The sequence below is a fragment of the Myxine glutinosa genome, chromosome 8 (genome assembly GCF_964187855.1).
Source record: "Myxine glutinosa chromosome 8, kmMyxGlut1.1, whole genome shotgun sequence".
Taxonomy (NCBI): Eukaryota; Metazoa; Chordata; class Myxini; order Myxiniformes; family Myxinidae; genus Myxine; species Myxine glutinosa.
The window spans coordinates 93,404,165-93,421,565 of record NC_136268.1 but is presented as its reverse complement, the minus strand read 5'-3'; the positions used below and the strand labels follow the sequence as shown (position 1 = coordinate 93,421,565).

General features: G+C 44.3%; 1 protein-coding gene across 2 annotated transcripts in view; it reads left to right on the top strand.

Annotated features, from left to right (window-relative positions):
• The window catches only part of USP33 (ubiquitin specific peptidase 33), a 148,649-nt gene that overhangs the window by 93,051 nt on the left and 38,197 nt on the right, over window positions 1-17,401 (top strand). Inside the window, exons 11-15 of one of the 2 annotated variants that reach the window (XM_068124849.2) lie at window positions 2,306-2,537; window positions 6,196-6,351; window positions 15,846-15,958; window positions 16,081-16,253; window positions 17,018-17,112. In XM_068124849.2, the coding sequence (XP_067980950.2) occupies window positions 2,306-2,537; window positions 6,196-6,351; window positions 15,846-15,958; window positions 16,081-16,253; window positions 17,018-17,112 (769 nt within the window). The remainder of the gene's footprint in view (window positions 1-2,305; window positions 2,538-6,195; window positions 6,352-15,845; window positions 15,959-16,080; window positions 16,254-17,017; window positions 17,113-17,401) is intronic. The other variant, XM_068124850.2, reaches the window with a different exon arrangement.

The following is a 17,401-nucleotide window of genomic DNA, read 5'->3' as shown; positions in this document are numbered from 1 at the left end:
AACCTCATTTCAACCCCTATCCCTACCTATGATGTTTTCTATTCCCATTAACCTATCTACCTGAACCCTCTTACTTGTGGGTTACTATGTTTCTCCTCTTTCTCTTTCTCTTTCTCTCTCTCTCTCACTCTGCCATTCATTCCTAAGCTTGTATCCAACTGTTGCCCCATTTCCCCACTGTTAGTTTGTTGCCTTTTTCCCCTCTGTCATCACACTCTTCCATGAGTCTATAATTTGTATGCAAAAAAAATACACATGGCCTACCAATGGGTGTGTTCATGCTGTTACGGATTCATCACTTCCGTTGTTGTGGTTTTCATCCACTTGAAACATTTCTGGTTCCATGTATTATTATTATTATTATTGTGGTTTGAGGGAAATGACGGTTATTGTTGTCAAAAGGTAAAAAGGTTAATGTTTTAAATGAAACCGGAACCGGACGACAACGAAGCGGAAGGAGAAGAAAAGGGGGCGGAGCGAAAAGTCGGAGAAGAAGTGGGTTGCTTTGCGGTCTGGATCGAACGTTGTCGAGCAAGAGTCACGTACTTTGGGTTTCCTGGGAAAAAGGATTCCTGCGATAAAGTTGTTATCACTGTGACTGATCATCCTGCGTGTCAGGTTTCGTGTTAGATTCTGAAGAATCATCGCCGGGTCGTTGCGACTCGAGGGCGAGCCGTCGGCCATTTTGACTCGCGCGTCGAGCAAACTTTCCTTGCTTCATCAGCCGTTTCCACCGCTTTCAGATGTATCTGTGGTGTGTGTGTGCACCGAGGCTTTTGACGATTACTTTGCGGCTCGCCGACTGTGAACAGTGAAAGTTCATACCTGGAGGGCGCCTTTTAATTTCCCAGTCGCCGTGAGTGCGCCTTTGTGCCGCTTTAACCGCGTGACCCTTTTCTCCGCTTTGGCCGCGTGCGCCTTTGTGCCGTTTTGGGCGGCATGACTGTGCCTGTCATCTGAATGAGATTCTGGTTTCGATTCGACATCGTTCCGATGATCACTGGAGGGGATCGGCTCTGAGCTCGAAGACGGGAATATAGAGACATTGGGGAATGTTCTTTTTCCACTCACTTGGAGCACAGTGAGTTACCTTGTACTAGCTGATGGTACCATCATAGGAGATAGATTGATTGTACTCTTGATTCCGATTATTATTGTACTGTTATTCTTGTGTGATTTTTAATACAATATTTGTTTGTATTATTGGTGTTTGTATTATTTGCAATTGGTGTGGTTTCACCATTGATTTTTGACACAGGATAACATATTTTTCTGCCGTGACTCCTTTTGGGGCTCGGAGGTACACCGTGACCAGGGGGTCGGGGAGGAGCACGTAACAATGCGTATTTACCTTATACCACTGCCTTAGCTCTTTGAAAATGATTTGGGTATAGGTAAAGCTTTTATCCATTAAGGGATAAGAATTCGATCCAATCACCATACAAACATTAGCACTCCTCTCCCTGTGTCATCAAAATAATTTTGGGAATTAAATGTTTCCTCATCAGCTTCTGAATTGTATTCGTCCTACAGGATCATATGAACGCCTATAACGATTTGAATCTCCATAAATCGAAAATATTGTGATCACTGACTGTATGTTTCACTTCTGTATTCAGAAGTCTCTACGATGGAATGTAAGGTTTGTTAGCATTGATGGAAAAGATCCTGCACTATCTTTTAAAACCACCAGGTAGACCATTGTGAAAAAGGAACCTGGCCAAGTTCCTGCAGTGCAGCCATTCCTCAGTAATGATGCAACTCGCAAACCAAATTCATAATAATCATAAAAACTTGAGTTAGCCTGTATTTCCATTTGAACCCCTGGCTCATTATGCAGGGAACTCAGGTTCAAATGTCCTGTAAAATATTTGTTTGTCTTTAATCTCCTATTGCCCCTCAAATTTTACCAAAAACTAGTATAATGACTTCTAGCACATTTCTCCTTAATCTGAGATACACACAAGCTCCGAGCCTCATATAAATCAATAATTGAGTCTAGTTGAAGTTAACATGTGTGTCAATGTGTCAATATGTGATGTTTCTGTCTTTTTTATCTTTGAATAAATTAGCCTTCATTGCATAGTCAATTTTTATACTTGGCATTTTAAAGTAATGCAAATAAGTGCTTAATGTGCAAAATCTGTGGCTAAAACCTTTATGCTATGGCTACAGAACGTTTAGGGTGTCTGTCTGCTGTAACTTCGCCTTTAAACGTAACTTTCAAAAACCCAGCTTGTTTTGCACAGTTCTGCTGGGATTCTATGGTGCACTTACATGTTTATGAGACTTTGTCTGGCTTCAGGTGCGTGATCGCGTCTCAATTCTGGAGGACCCGAATGAGACAGAAATGATGCTTCGAGATGATTTAGGAGAGCGTGATGGACGGTCTTGGGAGCGCAAGCGACGTCTGCAGCACTCTGGTTCCGAGAGTGTGTCTGCTGAATATAACAATGAGGTTGCTTCGGTGGACTCATTAGATGTAGGGGATGCATCTGTGAATCATAGTCCTGCTGCAACCAGTTCTTGGCATGCTGGTGAGACTTCTTTTGTTGAGCATATCATCTTCACATTTATTTGTCTTTGATCCGAGTTAGCTTTTGAGGTTAAGAACTCTAATTTAATGTTACTAGTATACCCGCTCACTATGGCAACCTTGGTTTCTGAGGTTTGGGATGTGGAATGTAGGGACAATGACAGGGAGATCAGGAGAAGTGGTGGTATTGGTCAGAAGAAGAGTGGACATATGTTGTGTGCAAGAGACGAGATGGAGGGGAAGTGGTGTGAGAATGGTGAAGGGTAGGCAGGGACAGAAATACAAGTTTGTGTGGCAAGGGTGCCCGGAGGGCGTGAATGGTGTTGGTGTCCTGTTTTCTGAGGAGTTTGTAGACAGTGTGGTGAGTGTGACTAGAGTGAGTGATAGGTTGATGATGGTGAAAATGATGATTGGAAAGCTCTTGGTGAACGTCATCTCGGGATATGCTCCACAGGTTGGTCAGAGCGATGAAGAGAAGGACAAGTTCTGGTGTGCGATAGAGAAGCTGATGGAAAACGTGAAAGATGAGGAAGTTGTTGTGGTAGGAGGAGACCTAAATGGACATGTGGGAAGGAGTATGGACGGTTTTGAGGGAGTTCATGGGGGTTAAGGATATGGTGTGAGAAATGGAGAAGGTGAAACGATTTTGGAGTTTGCTGACGGAGCTGATTTGTTGATTTGTAATACTCAGTTCCAGAAAGAGGATAATAAGCTTGTTACATACACGTCAGGTGGGTCGATGACAACCGTTGACTACCTGATGCTGCGTAGGCGAGATAGGGGCACCTCCGGGACACAAAGGTGATCCCGGGGGAGGAGGCTGTTTCACAGCACCACTTGGTTGTCTGCGACATAAGGATGAATGGTGCGAGGAGAACTCGGCGGGTGAAGTACCAACCGAGAATGAAGGTGTGGAGGTTGAAAGAGGTGACAGTAAGGGAGGCATTAAAAGAGAGGCTAAGTAGGGTAGAGGATGATGTGGTTGAGTTTGAAAGTGGTTGGATGTCAATGAAAGATAGTCTATTGGGAGCCGTTGGTGAGGTATGTGGATGGACAAAAGGACCACCGAGGCACTCGGAAACATGGTGGTGGGATGATGAAGTTGGAAAGAGGATTGACGAGAAGAGGAAGAAGTTCAAGGAGTGGCAGAAGGCGAAGGGTACGGGAGCAGAAAAAGCAGAGCAGGAAAGTTGTAAGGCAGCCAAGAAGGCTGCAAAGAATGAGGTAGCAAAGGCGCAGGAGGCATGTAGGAAAATGTTCGGAGAATGCTTGGATTCGGAAGAGGGTCAGAGAGCGGTATTCAGGATTGCAAAGCAGATAGCGAAAGAGAGGTGTGATGTAATGGGGGTGAGTTGCTTGAAGGATGAAGTGGGACAAATCGTTGTGGACCCAGCTGGAATTAAAGGGAGATGGAAAAGATATATGGAAATGCTGTTTAATACAGAGAATGAATGGGATGGCAACAAAGAGAGTAACCCAGTTTTAGGACCGGCAGAGAAGATAACTGAGAAGGAAGTTGAGGAAGCGATAAAAGCAATGAAGAGTAGAAAAGCGGGAGGGCCGACGGGAGTTGTGGGAGATATGTTGAAGGCAGCAGGAAGTTGGGGTGTGAAGAGAATGACAGAGATCTGTAATCTGGTGGTGAAAAAGGCCGCATTCCAGTGAATTGGGAACTGAGTACCCTCGTCCCTCCATACAAAGGGAAAGGTGACCCGCTGGAGTGTGGCTCGTACCGAGCGATAAAGTTATTGGAGCATGGAATGAAGGTATTGGAAAGGGTGTTGGAGAAGAGGATAAGGAAGAAGGTGAAGATCGACGAAATGCAGTTTGGATTTATGCCAGGAAGAGGAACGACAGACGTGCTCTTTATTGTGAGGCAGTTGCAGGAGAAGTACATCAAGAAGAGGAAGAAGTTGTTTCTTGGGTTTGTTGATCTGGAGAAAGCATTCGATAGGGTTCCACGCGAAGTATTGACATGGGCATTGAGGAAGTTAGGAGTGGAGGAATGGTTGATCAGAGTAGTGATGGCAATGTACAAAAGAGCACGCACAGCTGTAAGGACGAAGGACGGGAACAGTGGTGAGTTTGAGGTGAAGGTGGGAGTGCGTCAGGGGTTGGTACTAAGTCCACTACTATTTGTAGCTGTGATGTAGGTGCTGGCTCAGAACGTAAAGGAGGGTTTACCGTGGGAGTTGTTGTATGCAGATGATCTGGTGCTGATTGCAGAAAGTATGGATGGACTGAAGGAAAAGATGAACAAGTGGAAGGAATGTATGGAGACAAAAGGTCTGAAGGTGAATATCGGAAAGACGAAGGTGATGGCAAGTGGTAAAGCATGTGGTGAGGTGGAAAGAACTGGGAAGTGGCCATGGGCTGTGTGCAGGAATGGTGTCGGAGTGAACTCCATTTAATGTACAATGTGCGCTGAGTGGGTTCATCAAAAATGTAGTGGTTTGAGAGGGTCATTAACCAGTGTGGCAGCTACATTCAAATGTCAGGTGTGCACAGAGGGAGCTGCAGATGGAGGAAATGTTGAGTTGGATCTTGGAGACGGCGTGAAGCTGGAAGGTGTAAAAACATTTTGTTACCTCGGAGACATGCTGAATGGAGAAGTTGGATCAGACTCGGCAACGGTTGCCAGAGCGAGATGTGCATGGAAGAAGTTTCGGGAACTGAGTGGCGTGCTGATGAGGAGGGGAGTGTCGTTGAAGCTGGAGGGAAAGGTGTCTGCTGCATGTGTGAGAGGTGTTATGATTTATGGGAGCGAGACATAGGTAATGAACGTAGAGCGGCAACGAAGGCTGGAAAGGGTGGAAATGCGAATGGTTTGGTGGATGTGCGGAGTATCGTTGAGAGAGAGGAAGACAAATGATGAATTGCGAAAGATGATTGGAATAGAGCCTGTGATTGATGCTGTGAAGAGGAACAGGGTGAGATGGTTTAGTCATGTGTTGAGGAAGGATGAAAGTGACTGGTTGAGAGGAGTGATGGAAATGAATGTAGAAAGAATTAGAGGACGGGGAAGACCGAGAAAGACTTGGCTAAATATGGTGGAAGAAGAAATACAGGCAAGGGGGTTAACATGGAGAGATGCAGAAAATAGGGCAAAATGGAGAAGATTGTCATGGGGACTGCAAGGCTAACCCCCACTCTAGCAGGGAAAATGGCCTTAAAATGCATGTTGTTGTTGTTGTTGTTGTAGTATCGTTAGTTTTGTTAGAAGAAGCGGCCTTGGAAAAATGCCACGATAAAGCTAACTTAACATCGATATACACCTCAACACGCAACCCCATTGACGGCAATGGTGGGGAAAACCCGCTCGGGGGAGAAAACCCCCTTTGGGAGGGGGGCAAATGAATGCGCTACAACCTTCATTATGTAACCTTTAGTCATCCTGTCAAGTTTGGTTGAGATTGGATAAGTAACGACGGAATGTATAACAGTCAAAAAATCATCAGACAGACAGACAGACACCAAATTGCGTATTTTAGTATGATTGTTAAATTGCTGTTTTCCTCCCCACTCCCTGCCACTCTCCTCCCATTGCCCACATCGCAATTCAGAATTGTGGAGGAGTTTTTCACTGTGACCTTTCCTGCTTTTCTTCTTTAATGGCTCATCCACTTCCCTTTTGTCTTGTCCTGACACCTGCATGACAGAGGCAGTGGTCGACCATGAACACTATGTGTACATACTGAAACGCACATCTAACTCGCTGCTTGGGGACTCTCTTTTGGGCCTGCAACCAAAACTGTCCAGCAGCCCACCACGGGCGATTCCCATCCGTTCCCCACACCCTCTCGCACAAAAGAAGGGTACTGCTCTCCCTTCACTTTCACTTACCTCTTTCCTGGGTCAATGTTGGATTGTTTATTTTTCTTGAGATGGTCATTGAGTATTTACATTCATGAAATATCCGTTATGCCTCTTGACACTTGAATGCATTTCATTGCTTCTGGATGTTAACCAGGCTTTGAGGATTTTTCATGAATCTAAATTTGCAATGCATCGCACCTCAGGGTCATCCAAAAGGATATGTCACCCCTACCTATATAATAGATATGGTACAATTTACAAAATGTACTTGTGTCACATTATTTCACATCATCTTTATTCTCCTCAATAAACTTCATCCAATTGTGAACCGACCTTTTCATCCTAGCACAGTGTCCTCACTACAGTGTTAATCTCTTAATGAGCAGATCCAAAACATCATCTCAAAGTAGTTTTTCATTTCGCGGAATATTTGGATGTTTAGTGGACTCAAATCCAGTGAGTACTCTATATGGTGGATGTGGCAAAACCTTCCATTCCCAGGACTCAGGCAGGTTGCAGACATTTATATTTGAAAGTGGCACAGCATTGTTGAGTTGGATGGTATCGTTCAGAAGAGCTTGATGCTTTTTGTGTAATTCAAGTCTAGCTGATTGTGTAAAACCATATGTTATTAGTCGCCACTCACTGTTATGCACCGTGGAACTGCCCAGTTATCAGAAATTCCATTGTGGTCGTAACAAAATACTGTGAAGCACGTTGATACTCCATTATTGTAATTTGACATTTTTCAGACAGGATCAGCGCTTTTTACTCTTCTAAGCGACATTGGAGGTTCATATAATTTATGTGACACCAGGTTTTGCCTCCAGCTATGATCTGCTCCAAGAAAGTGTTATCTTCCCGACAAAAACACCAAAGATGCTGTTGACACAGAGCAAGCTTGTTCAATTTCTGCTCCTCCGTGAGGACGTGTGGCACGAATTCCAAAATCACTATTCTTTTTCTTTTTTCCTCTTTTTAACATGGTCTAAGAATGAATGAGATGTACTGCCGCTTTGGGTATTGCATACTTACACAAGGTCTGAAATTGTGGCATGCTCACCTTGAAGCAAACATCTGTTAATAAAGGTGACATTGTCATTCCTTCTCAAGCAGCAGGCTTACCTGAATACTGTCTGTCGTGCATGTCAGTTTTCCCTTCTAGAAAAAATGGTACCCATCGCTTAGTGGTTTTTCACAAGTATTATAAAAAAAACTAAGAAAATTGTTGATTGGATTTTTGTGTTCATTTTCGTTCTCCATCACCATAAATTTAATAATAGTTTGGATGTCTTCCTTCCTGAATCTTTCAGCCACATCCATGGTACCAGATGCTATTGTTTTAATTCCGGAATGTAAACCAACACTGCGATAAACATAGTTGGTATCGGACATAATGAAACTGTATTTGTGTAATTTTGCAATCATTGCACCTGGATCTTTCACTTAAAAAGTTCCAAGTGGGATGACAGTGTGTTGGATAGCCCTCATATTTATCTTGCCTTTAGATTTTAAGAACACGCAAACATCAAATATTGTCCCTTTTCGACACAGTAATGCACACTTTGAAAAACAGCTCATTTTGTTTAATGGCATTTTCTGCCAATTTTTAAAATGTAATCTATGTTTTATTTTACATGCAGTAACACCTGAGACCCACCCACCCCGGATTTTCCCCCTTTTGTCGCTTCCACCATAAAAGTTATGCGCAAATGCTATTGACGACAGAGCTCCTGGCATACATATTATTACAGTGGAATTGTTGAAGGCAGGAGGCAATGTATTTATTGGACAATGGTTTAAACTTATCATTGGGTGAATGAGACCCTGGTGTGTACCCTCGTTAGAATAGGTACACCGTATCCCTGCGTGTCGTAAGAGGCGACAAAGAGGGTTGGCGTCAGGAAGGGCATCCGGCCATAAAAATATTGCCTCAAAAAGAGAACCATGACAATTACAACTACATATGGGCAGGGTACAGCCCGAAGTGGAGATCGGTTTCTGAGGTTTGGGACATGGAATGTAGGGACAATGACAGGGAGATCAGGAGAAGTGGTGGAAGTATTGATCAGAAGAAGAGTGGACATATGTTGTGTGCAAGAGACAAGATGGAAGGGAAGTGGTGTGAGAATGGTGAAGGGTAGGCAGGGACAGAAATACAAGTTTGTGTGGCAAGGGTGCCCGGAGGGCGTGAATGGTGTTGGTGTCCTGTTTTCTGAGGAGTTTGTAGACAGTGTGGTGAGTGTGACTAGAGTTAGTGATAGGTTGATGATGGTGAAAATGATGATTGGAAAGCTCTTGGTGAACGTCATCTCGGGATATGCTCCGCAGGTTGGTCGGAGTGATGAAGAGAAGGACAAGTTCTGGTGTGCGATAGAGAAGCTGATGGAAAACGTGAAAGATGAGGAAGTTGTTGTGGTAGGAGGAGACCTAAATGGACATGTGGGAAGGAGTATGGACGGTTTTGAGGGAGTTCATGGGGGTTACGGATATGGTGTGAGAAATGGAGCAGGTGAAAGGATTTTGGAGTTTGCTGATGGAGCTGATTTGTTGATTTGTAACACTCAGTTCCAGAAAGGGGATAATAAGCTTGTTACATACACGTCAGGTGGGTTGACGACAACCGTTGACTACCTGATGGTGCGTAGGCGAGATAGGGGGCACCTCCGGGACACAAAGGTGATCCCGGGGGAGGAGGCTGTTTCACAGCACCACTTGGTTGTCTGCGACATAAGGGTGAAAGGTGCGAGGAGAGCTCGGCGGGTGAAGTACCAACCGAGAATGAAGGTGTGGAGGTTGAAAGAGGTGACAGTAAGGGAGGCATTAAAAGAGAGGCTGAGTAGGGTAGAGGATGATGTGGTTGAGCTTGAACGTGGTTGGATGTCAATGAAAGATAGTCTGTTGGGAGCCGTTGGTGAGGTATGTGGATGGACAAAAGGACCACCGAGGCACTCGGAAACATGGTGGTGGGATGATGAAGTTGGAAAGAGGATTGACGAGAAGAGGAAGAAGTTCAAGGAGTGGCAGAAGGCGAAGGGTACGGGAGCAGAAAAAGCAGAGCATGAAAGTTATAAGGCAGCCAAGAAGGCTGCAAAGAAAGAGGTAGCAAAGGCGCAGGAGGCATGTAGGAAAATGTTCGGAGAACACTTGGATTCGGAAGAGGGTCAGAGAGCGGTATTCAGGATTGCAAAGCAGATAGCGAAAGGGAGGTGTGATGTGATGGGGGTGAGTTGCTTGAAGTATGAAGTGGGACAAATCATTGTCGACCCAGATGGAATTAAAGGAAGATGGAAAAGATATATGGAAATGCTGTTGAATACAGAGAATGAATGGGATGGCAACATAGAAAGTAACCCAGTTTTAGGACCGGCAGAGAAGATAACTGAGGAGGAAGTTGAAGAAGCGATAAAAGCAATGAAGAGTAGAAAAGTGGAAGGGCCGACGGGAGTTGTGGGAGATATGTTAAAGGCAGCAGGAAGTTGGGGTGTGAAGAGAATGACAGAGATCTGTAATCTGGTGGTGAAAGAAGGCCGCATTCCAGTGAATTGGGAACTGAGTACCCTCGTCCCTCCATACAAAGGGAAAGGTGACCCTCTGGAGTGTGGCTCGTACCGAGCGATAAAGTTATTGGAGCATGGAATTAAGGTATTGGAAAGGGTGTTGGAGAAGAGGATAAGGAAGAAGGTGAAGATCGACGAAATGCAGTTTGGATTTATGCCAGGAAGAGGAACGACAGACGTGCTCTTTATTGTGAGGCAGTTGCAGGAGAAGTACATGGAGAAGAGGAAGAAGTTGTTTCTTGGGTTTGTTGATCTGGAGAAAGCATTCGATAGGGTTCCACGCGAAGTATTGACCAGGGCATTGAGGAAGTTAGGAGTGGAGGAATGGTTGATCAGAGTAGTGATGTCAATGTACAAAAGAGCACGCACAGCTGTAAGGACGAAGGACGGGAACAGTGGTGAGTTTGAGGTGAAGGTGGGAGTGCGTCAGGGGTTGGTACTAAGTCCACTACTATTTGTAGCTGTGATGTAGGTGCTGGCTCAGAACGTAAAGGAGGGTTTACCGTGGGAGTTGTTGTATGCAGATGATCTGGTGTTGATTGCAGAAAGTATGGATGGACTGAAGGAAAAGATGAACAAGTGGAAGGAATGTATGGAGACAAAAGGTCTGAAGGTGAATATAGGAAAGACGAAGGTGATGGCAAGTGGTAAAGCATGTGGTGAGGTGGAAAGAACTGGGAAGTGGCCATGTGCTGTGTGCAGGAAGGGTGTCGGAGTGAACTCCATTCAATGTACAATGTGCGCTGAATGGGTTTATCGAAAATGTAGTGGTCTGAGAGGGTCATTAACCAGTGTGGCAGCTACATTCAAATCTAAGGTGTGCACAGAGGGAGCTGCAGATGGAGGAAATGTTGCGTTGGATCTTGGAGACGGCGTGAAGCTGGAAGGTGTGAAAACATTTTGCTACCTCAGAGACATGCTGAATGGAGAAGGTGGATCAGACACGGCAACGGTTTCTCGAGTGAGATGTGCATGGAAGAAGTTTCGGGAACTGAGTGGCGTGCTCATGAGGAGGGGAGTGTCGTTGAAGCTGAAGGGAAAGGTGTATGCTGCATGTGTGAGAAGTGTTATGATTTATGGGAGTGAGACATGGGTCATGAATGTAGAGCAGCAACGAAGGCTGGAAAGGGTGGAAATGCGAATGGTTCGGTGGATGTGCGGAGTATCGTTGAGAGAGAGGAAGACAAATGATGAATTGCGAAAGATTATGGGAATAGAGCCTGTGATTGATGCTGTGAAGAGGAACAGGTTGAGATGGTTTGGTCATGTGTTGGGGAAGGATGAAAGTGTCTGGTTGAGAAGAGTGACGGAAATGAATGTAGAAGGAAGTAGAGGATGTGGAAGACCGAGAAAGACTTGGCTAAAGATGGTGGAAGAAGAAATGCGGGCAAGGGGGTTAACAAGGAGAGATGCAGAAAATAGGGCAAAATGGAGAAGATTGTCATGGGGACCGCAAGGCTAACCCCCGCTCTAGCAGGGAAAATGGCCTTAAAATGCATGTTGTTGTGTTGTTGTATTGGGTGAATGAGAAACTGCCTGGTGACTGCCTGTAGTATTATTTATTATGATTATTATTGTTATTATTATCTATATAATAATAGCGTAAGGACTCGACTTTGTTATCCCTTTTATGCCGCACCCAGTGACCCGATGCCCACTGCACCACATACGATCTACGAACCGCGCTCTTTGTTTATCACGTACAGCCATACTCGAAAAATCTAATTAGCCGACGTTGGGGCCCAAAAGCATCCGATTAACTGCCGATACGACGCCATCTTACGACGCTATCGTATTGGCGTCTGCTGGGCGAAGGCGAAGCAAGCCGTCCGCTGATTGGACAGTCGAAGGCGACAGCAAGCCGTCCACTGAGTGGACAATCCCAGAGTGGTGCTATGCCGATTCCTATTACGAATCCATTCATTTTTCAAAAGTATATCGTAGCGTTGTCATTTAAGTAGATTGCAATAAATACGTTGTTCATATACGCACTCTTCATTCTCATCTTTCTTCCTAACTCTTACTCGGACAAGCAAATCCCCTATGCCATCCATAATGGTACACTCTATCCATACACCACATCCTCCCTTCCGTGGATGTTCCACGGGTTTCGGCTAGTTATTATTATTATGCCATTTTGACAGTGGAAAGATAACCAAGTTTTCTTTCATCAGTGAGGTACACTACATGACCAAAAGTATGCGGACACCCCTTCCAATTAGTGGATTCGGCTATTTCAGCCACTCCCATTGCTGATAGGTATATATAATGGAGCACACAGCCATGCAATCTCCATAGACAAACATTGGCAGTAGAATGGGCCATACTGAAGAGCTCAGTGACTTTAAACCTGGCACCGTCATAGGATGCCACCTTTCCAACAAGTCAGTTCATCAAATTTCTGCCCTGCTGGAGTGGCCCGGTCAACTGTAAGTGCTGTTATTGTGAAGTGGAAATGTCTAGGAGCAACAACAGCTCAGCCGCAAAGTGGTAGGTCACACAAGCTCACAGAACGGGACCGCCGAGTGCTGAAGCACGCAGCACGTAAAAATCGTCTGTCCTCGGTTGCAACACTCACTACCGAGTTCCAAACTGCCTCTCGAAGCAACGTCAGCACAACAACTGTTCGTTGGGAGCTTCATGAAATGGATTTCCATGGACGAGCAGCCGCACACAAGCCTAATATCACCATGCGCAATGACCAGAGTCGGCTGGAGTGGTGTAAATCTAGCCGCCATTGGACTCTGGAGCAGTGGAAACGCATTCTCTGGAGTGATGAATCACGTTTCACCATCTGGCAGTCCGACGGACTAATCTGGGTTCGGTTGATGCCAGTAAAACGCTACCTGCCCGAATGCATAGTGCCAACTGTAAAGTTTGGTGTCGGAGGAATAATGGTCTGGGGCTGTTTTTCATGGTTCGGGCTAGGCCCGTTAGTTCCAGTGAAGGGAAATCTTAATGCTACAGCATACAATGACATTCTAGACGATTGTGTGCTTCCAACTTTGTGGCAACAGTTTGGGGAAGGCCCTTTCCTGTTTCAGCATGACAATGCCCCCGTGCACAAAGCGAGGTCCATACAGAAATGGTTTGTCGAGATCGGTGTGGAAGAACTTGACTGGCCTGCACAGAGCCCTGACCTCAACCCCATCGAACACCTTTGGGATGAATTAGACACCGACTGTGAGCCAGGCCTAATCACCCAACATCAGTGCCTGACCTCACTAATGCTCTTGTGGCTGAACGGAAGCAAAACCCTGCAGCAATGTTCCAACATCTAGTGGAAAGCCTTCCCAGAAGAGTGGAGCCTGTTATAGCAGCAAAGGGGGGGACCAACTCGATATTAATGCCCATGATTTTGGAATGAGATGTGTGATGTTTAGGTGTCCACTTACTTTTGGTCATGTAGTGTGTTTACAGTTTGTGCCTAGTAAGCCTTTTCCCTTTAGGTGTCCATACCCTTGCAGTTGTACTTATGTCACTGCCTCCTTTTACAAGCTGGCTTCATTCCTGGTCACTCTTCAACTGAGCAGATTTTTACTCTCCGCCGATTTGCACAGAAAGTTCACAAAAACCCTAATTGCTGTTTATGCCTTTGTAGATTTCACAGTTGCATTTGACTTGCTCAGGTACGCAATTTTAAAAGCATTTCCATGAAGCTCTTCATCTTCCATAAAAAAGGCTCACCAGAGTCGGTGGCGTAATGCTTCGAGCTGTCTGTGAACTGTGAACAGGATATCTAAAAATTTACCGATGGATTCTGATGAAACTTGGTGGACATGTTGGGTGTGTGATGACAATGAATTGATTCGATTTTGGTGAAGACCGGGATCCAGATACTTGAATTTCTTAAGTGACTCTTAACCATTGACTTGTTCGATTTAGAATTTTAGAATTTAGTGCTAAAATTTAGTAATTAAATTTAGAATTTAGATTAACGATTTAGAATAGGTACACCGTATCCCTGCGCATCGTAAGAGGCGACCAAGGGTTGGCGTCAGGAAGAGCATCCGGCCATAAAAACATTGCCTCAAACAGGGAACCATGATTTTCATGGGGCCCGCAAGGCTAACCCCCGCTCTAGCGGGGAAAATGGCCTTAAAACGATCATTCATTCATTCATTCATTCATTCATTTTCATTCAACATTGTTGGATATCTTTTGAAAATGATGATGTCGTACGTCACATGGTTTGGCAGCCATCTTGAAGAGAAAAACTAACCTATCCGATCAACACAAAACTTTACAAAAGTGATCCCCGACATACATAATCAGAGTGTACATATTTTAAGGTCATATGTCACGTGGTGTGGCAGCCTTATTAGCTTGAAAGCCACTATTTCAAAAAATCCCTTCTGTGAAACCGCTTCACCGATCTATGAAACCTGTCATGGCTGGTGAAAATGTGATAATTGAAAACATCTGAAGGGATTTAAATCAAATTTGTTTATTTTTAGGACAGTGACCAAGGGCATCTTCCCATTGTGGGACTATGCAGAGGCATATTGACGACACGGTCGCATTGCTCTCGTTTTTCATCCATCTTGGATCCATCATTTCCTCACTTCTGAGGTCCATTATTATATAAGTCATATGTAGCAGCATTTATACAATTGCTGTGCAAACCAGTAGAGATTTCAATACACCTGCACAAGAACAAGACCGTGTTTATTTCTCGTCTGTCTTGTCCGTCCTTTTATGCACAACACAAAGCTGGCCACTCAGTCTTGCATTGCCATGTAAGCTCAACACATTCCACATGAAATGTCAAGATTGTTACATGGCATAATTTGGTCAGGAATGACATAATCTGGCCCAGGGCCTTGCACTCCCAGTTTCTCTCTTCTCCACGTATTGGCAGTTGAGATGGCTTGGCCATCTGTTGTGTATGCCTTCAAATACACTACTACATCAAATGTTTTCAAATAGTTTTTATTCTGAGTTCGCTGGATAGCTCCAATCTCAAAGCCATCCCTGCACTCCTCAGTCGTATTTGTGGTAATCTCATTAGCTTTGTTTACCATACTCTTTTCAGAGCGTTAGTTCAAAGCAGTAAGTCAGGGCAAGAATTTGGAATTTGGTCAGAGTGCAGGTGATAACCCACCAACTCTTTGTGAAAGACACTAGTTTTTACTCTTCTTTTAAAAATTAAATTGTATTATGGGTCGAAGATACATTGACAAAAAACTGACATAAGCAAACAAAGACGAGTTTTTTACTATACCATTTCAAACTATTTCAAAGTAAATAACTAACCACCTTTAGAGGCTATTTTTCCCCGCAGAGCAGGGGTTGGCCTTTTTCAAGGGCACCTTGGTCCCCTTTTTGAAGCAATATTTTATGGCCGAATGCCCTTCCTGCCGCAAACCCTGTTAGTCGTCTCTTGCGGCACACAGGGAATTACCAGTGAACTGGTACTCAATTTGCCGACCTCGGAGGGATGACAGGCTGAGTCAACCCCCCTGGCGTTAATTCAATGATCGACCGGGATTCAAACTCATGATCCTAGGATCCCAAGCCGGCACCCAAACCGCTAAGCCAACACCAGGCTATTTCAAAGTAAATAAATGATGTTCTTAAATTCTTATTAAATAAAAAAACAAATGTACACACTAATGCTGCACTCCTCCTCTACTCTCCCAACTCACAACAGAACATACATAATTATGGTTCGATAAGTGCAGGTAAAAACATTCCAAAGCAGTTTGTTTGATTGAAAATCTCAAATTCTGCTGTTTGAATGCCTTGTTGATATCTCCTTTAATTATTATTATTTTTTGGTTAACTTTTCCTTAGCAGTGCAATATTAAATTTATTTCCTAATGAATGATTTTATTATGTTGACAATGATATCATTGATATTTTGTTTGTAATTTTCTTTCCAAATAACTGTGATAGGTAATGTTTATTTCTCTGGCCAATTTTCTCCCCAGCACAGTTGTATGCTCCTGCCAAAAAGAGGAAGCAACCCAGGTTTCGCAGCATTATCTCTGACATTTTCGATGGCTGCATCTTGAGCTCCGTGCAGTGCCTCACCTGCGATCGTGTGAGTGCTTGTACGTGTGTGTGTGTGTGTGTGTGTGTGTGTGTGTGTGTGTGTGTGTGTGTGTGTGTGTGTGTGTGTGTGTGTGTGTGTGTGCATTCACATAAGCAGCTTTTCCTCTGCAGGTTTCAGCAACAGTGGAGACATTCCAGGACCTGTCTTTACCCATTCCTGGGAAGGAGGATTTGGCAAAGCTGCACTCAGCTATACATCAGAATGTCGCTGTCAAAGCGGGAACTTGTAACGATGGTTACAGTTCTCAAAGCTGGGTCATTTTCATCATGGACTACGTCCGCAGGTGAGAGAACTCTATGGTATCTGTTCTTGCATCGCTATCACATTCAGCAGGATAACACACTTTGGGTACAAAACAAATGGCGCAGCAGGCAAAAATAAGTTATATGTTGACTTCAGTCATTCAAAAACGGACTACTCAAGTTGCACAAGCTGTACTGGAAACGGAGAGAAGCGAAAGGAGAACAAAGGAAGAATGAGGTTGTGACGACAAATGGCTGACACTGGAGACATGGGTAGTGCCAACACTGCACTTAGAAGATAATAACATTTTATACTTGCTTGTATGCACATATAAAGATATGTGTTTAAAAACAAAAATAATCTCTTTTATATATCCTGCTATCAAGACTCTTGGAAGAGTACAACAGAGGAAAAGACAAAGTGGGCCAAAGGGAAACCAGTGGGATGACTACAAAATGATATGCCGTTGTAGCAGGAGAGGAAATTGAGGAATAAGGGTGAGAGGGTATCAACTGGTGTAGTAACGCGTGTTTGTGAAAATGGACGAGACAGTGAGGTGATGGTAGCACTCAATCAGCGGCCCTGCTGGAACTGATGCTAACCCACAGCCACATGCTGCATACAAACAATGACGGTATCTCTACCTGTTTTGTCCACCCTGTTGCCATCATTTTGAACTTCCACCTGTTGTTGTCGTCCAGATCATCCAAAATTTACAATCTCTGGAATAATAATAATGTTTTTTTTTTTTTTTTTATATATATTTTTTATGTTGAAAAGAAATTTAAATCTGCTCTTCATCAGGTTTGTTGTATCATGTATCCCAAGTTGGTTCTGGGGTCCGGTGGTTACACTTGAGGACTGTCTTTCTGCCTTCTTTGCTGCTGATGAATTGAAAGGTAAGCTTTAAATAAAATAAATAATAAATGCAATACAGATGCACAATGCCATTCAGCCCTGGTGTTGGGCTAGCGGCTAGGGTGCCGGCTTAGGATCCTAGGATCCTGGGTTCGAATCCCGGTCGATCGCTGAATTAACGCCAGGGGGGTTGACTCAGCCTGTCATCCTTCCGAGGTCGGCTAATTGAGTACCAGTTCACTGGTAATTCCCTGTTTGTCGTTAAAGGCGGCAAAAAGGGTTGGCGTCAGGAAGGGCATCCGGCCGTAAAACATTGCTTCAAAAAGGGGA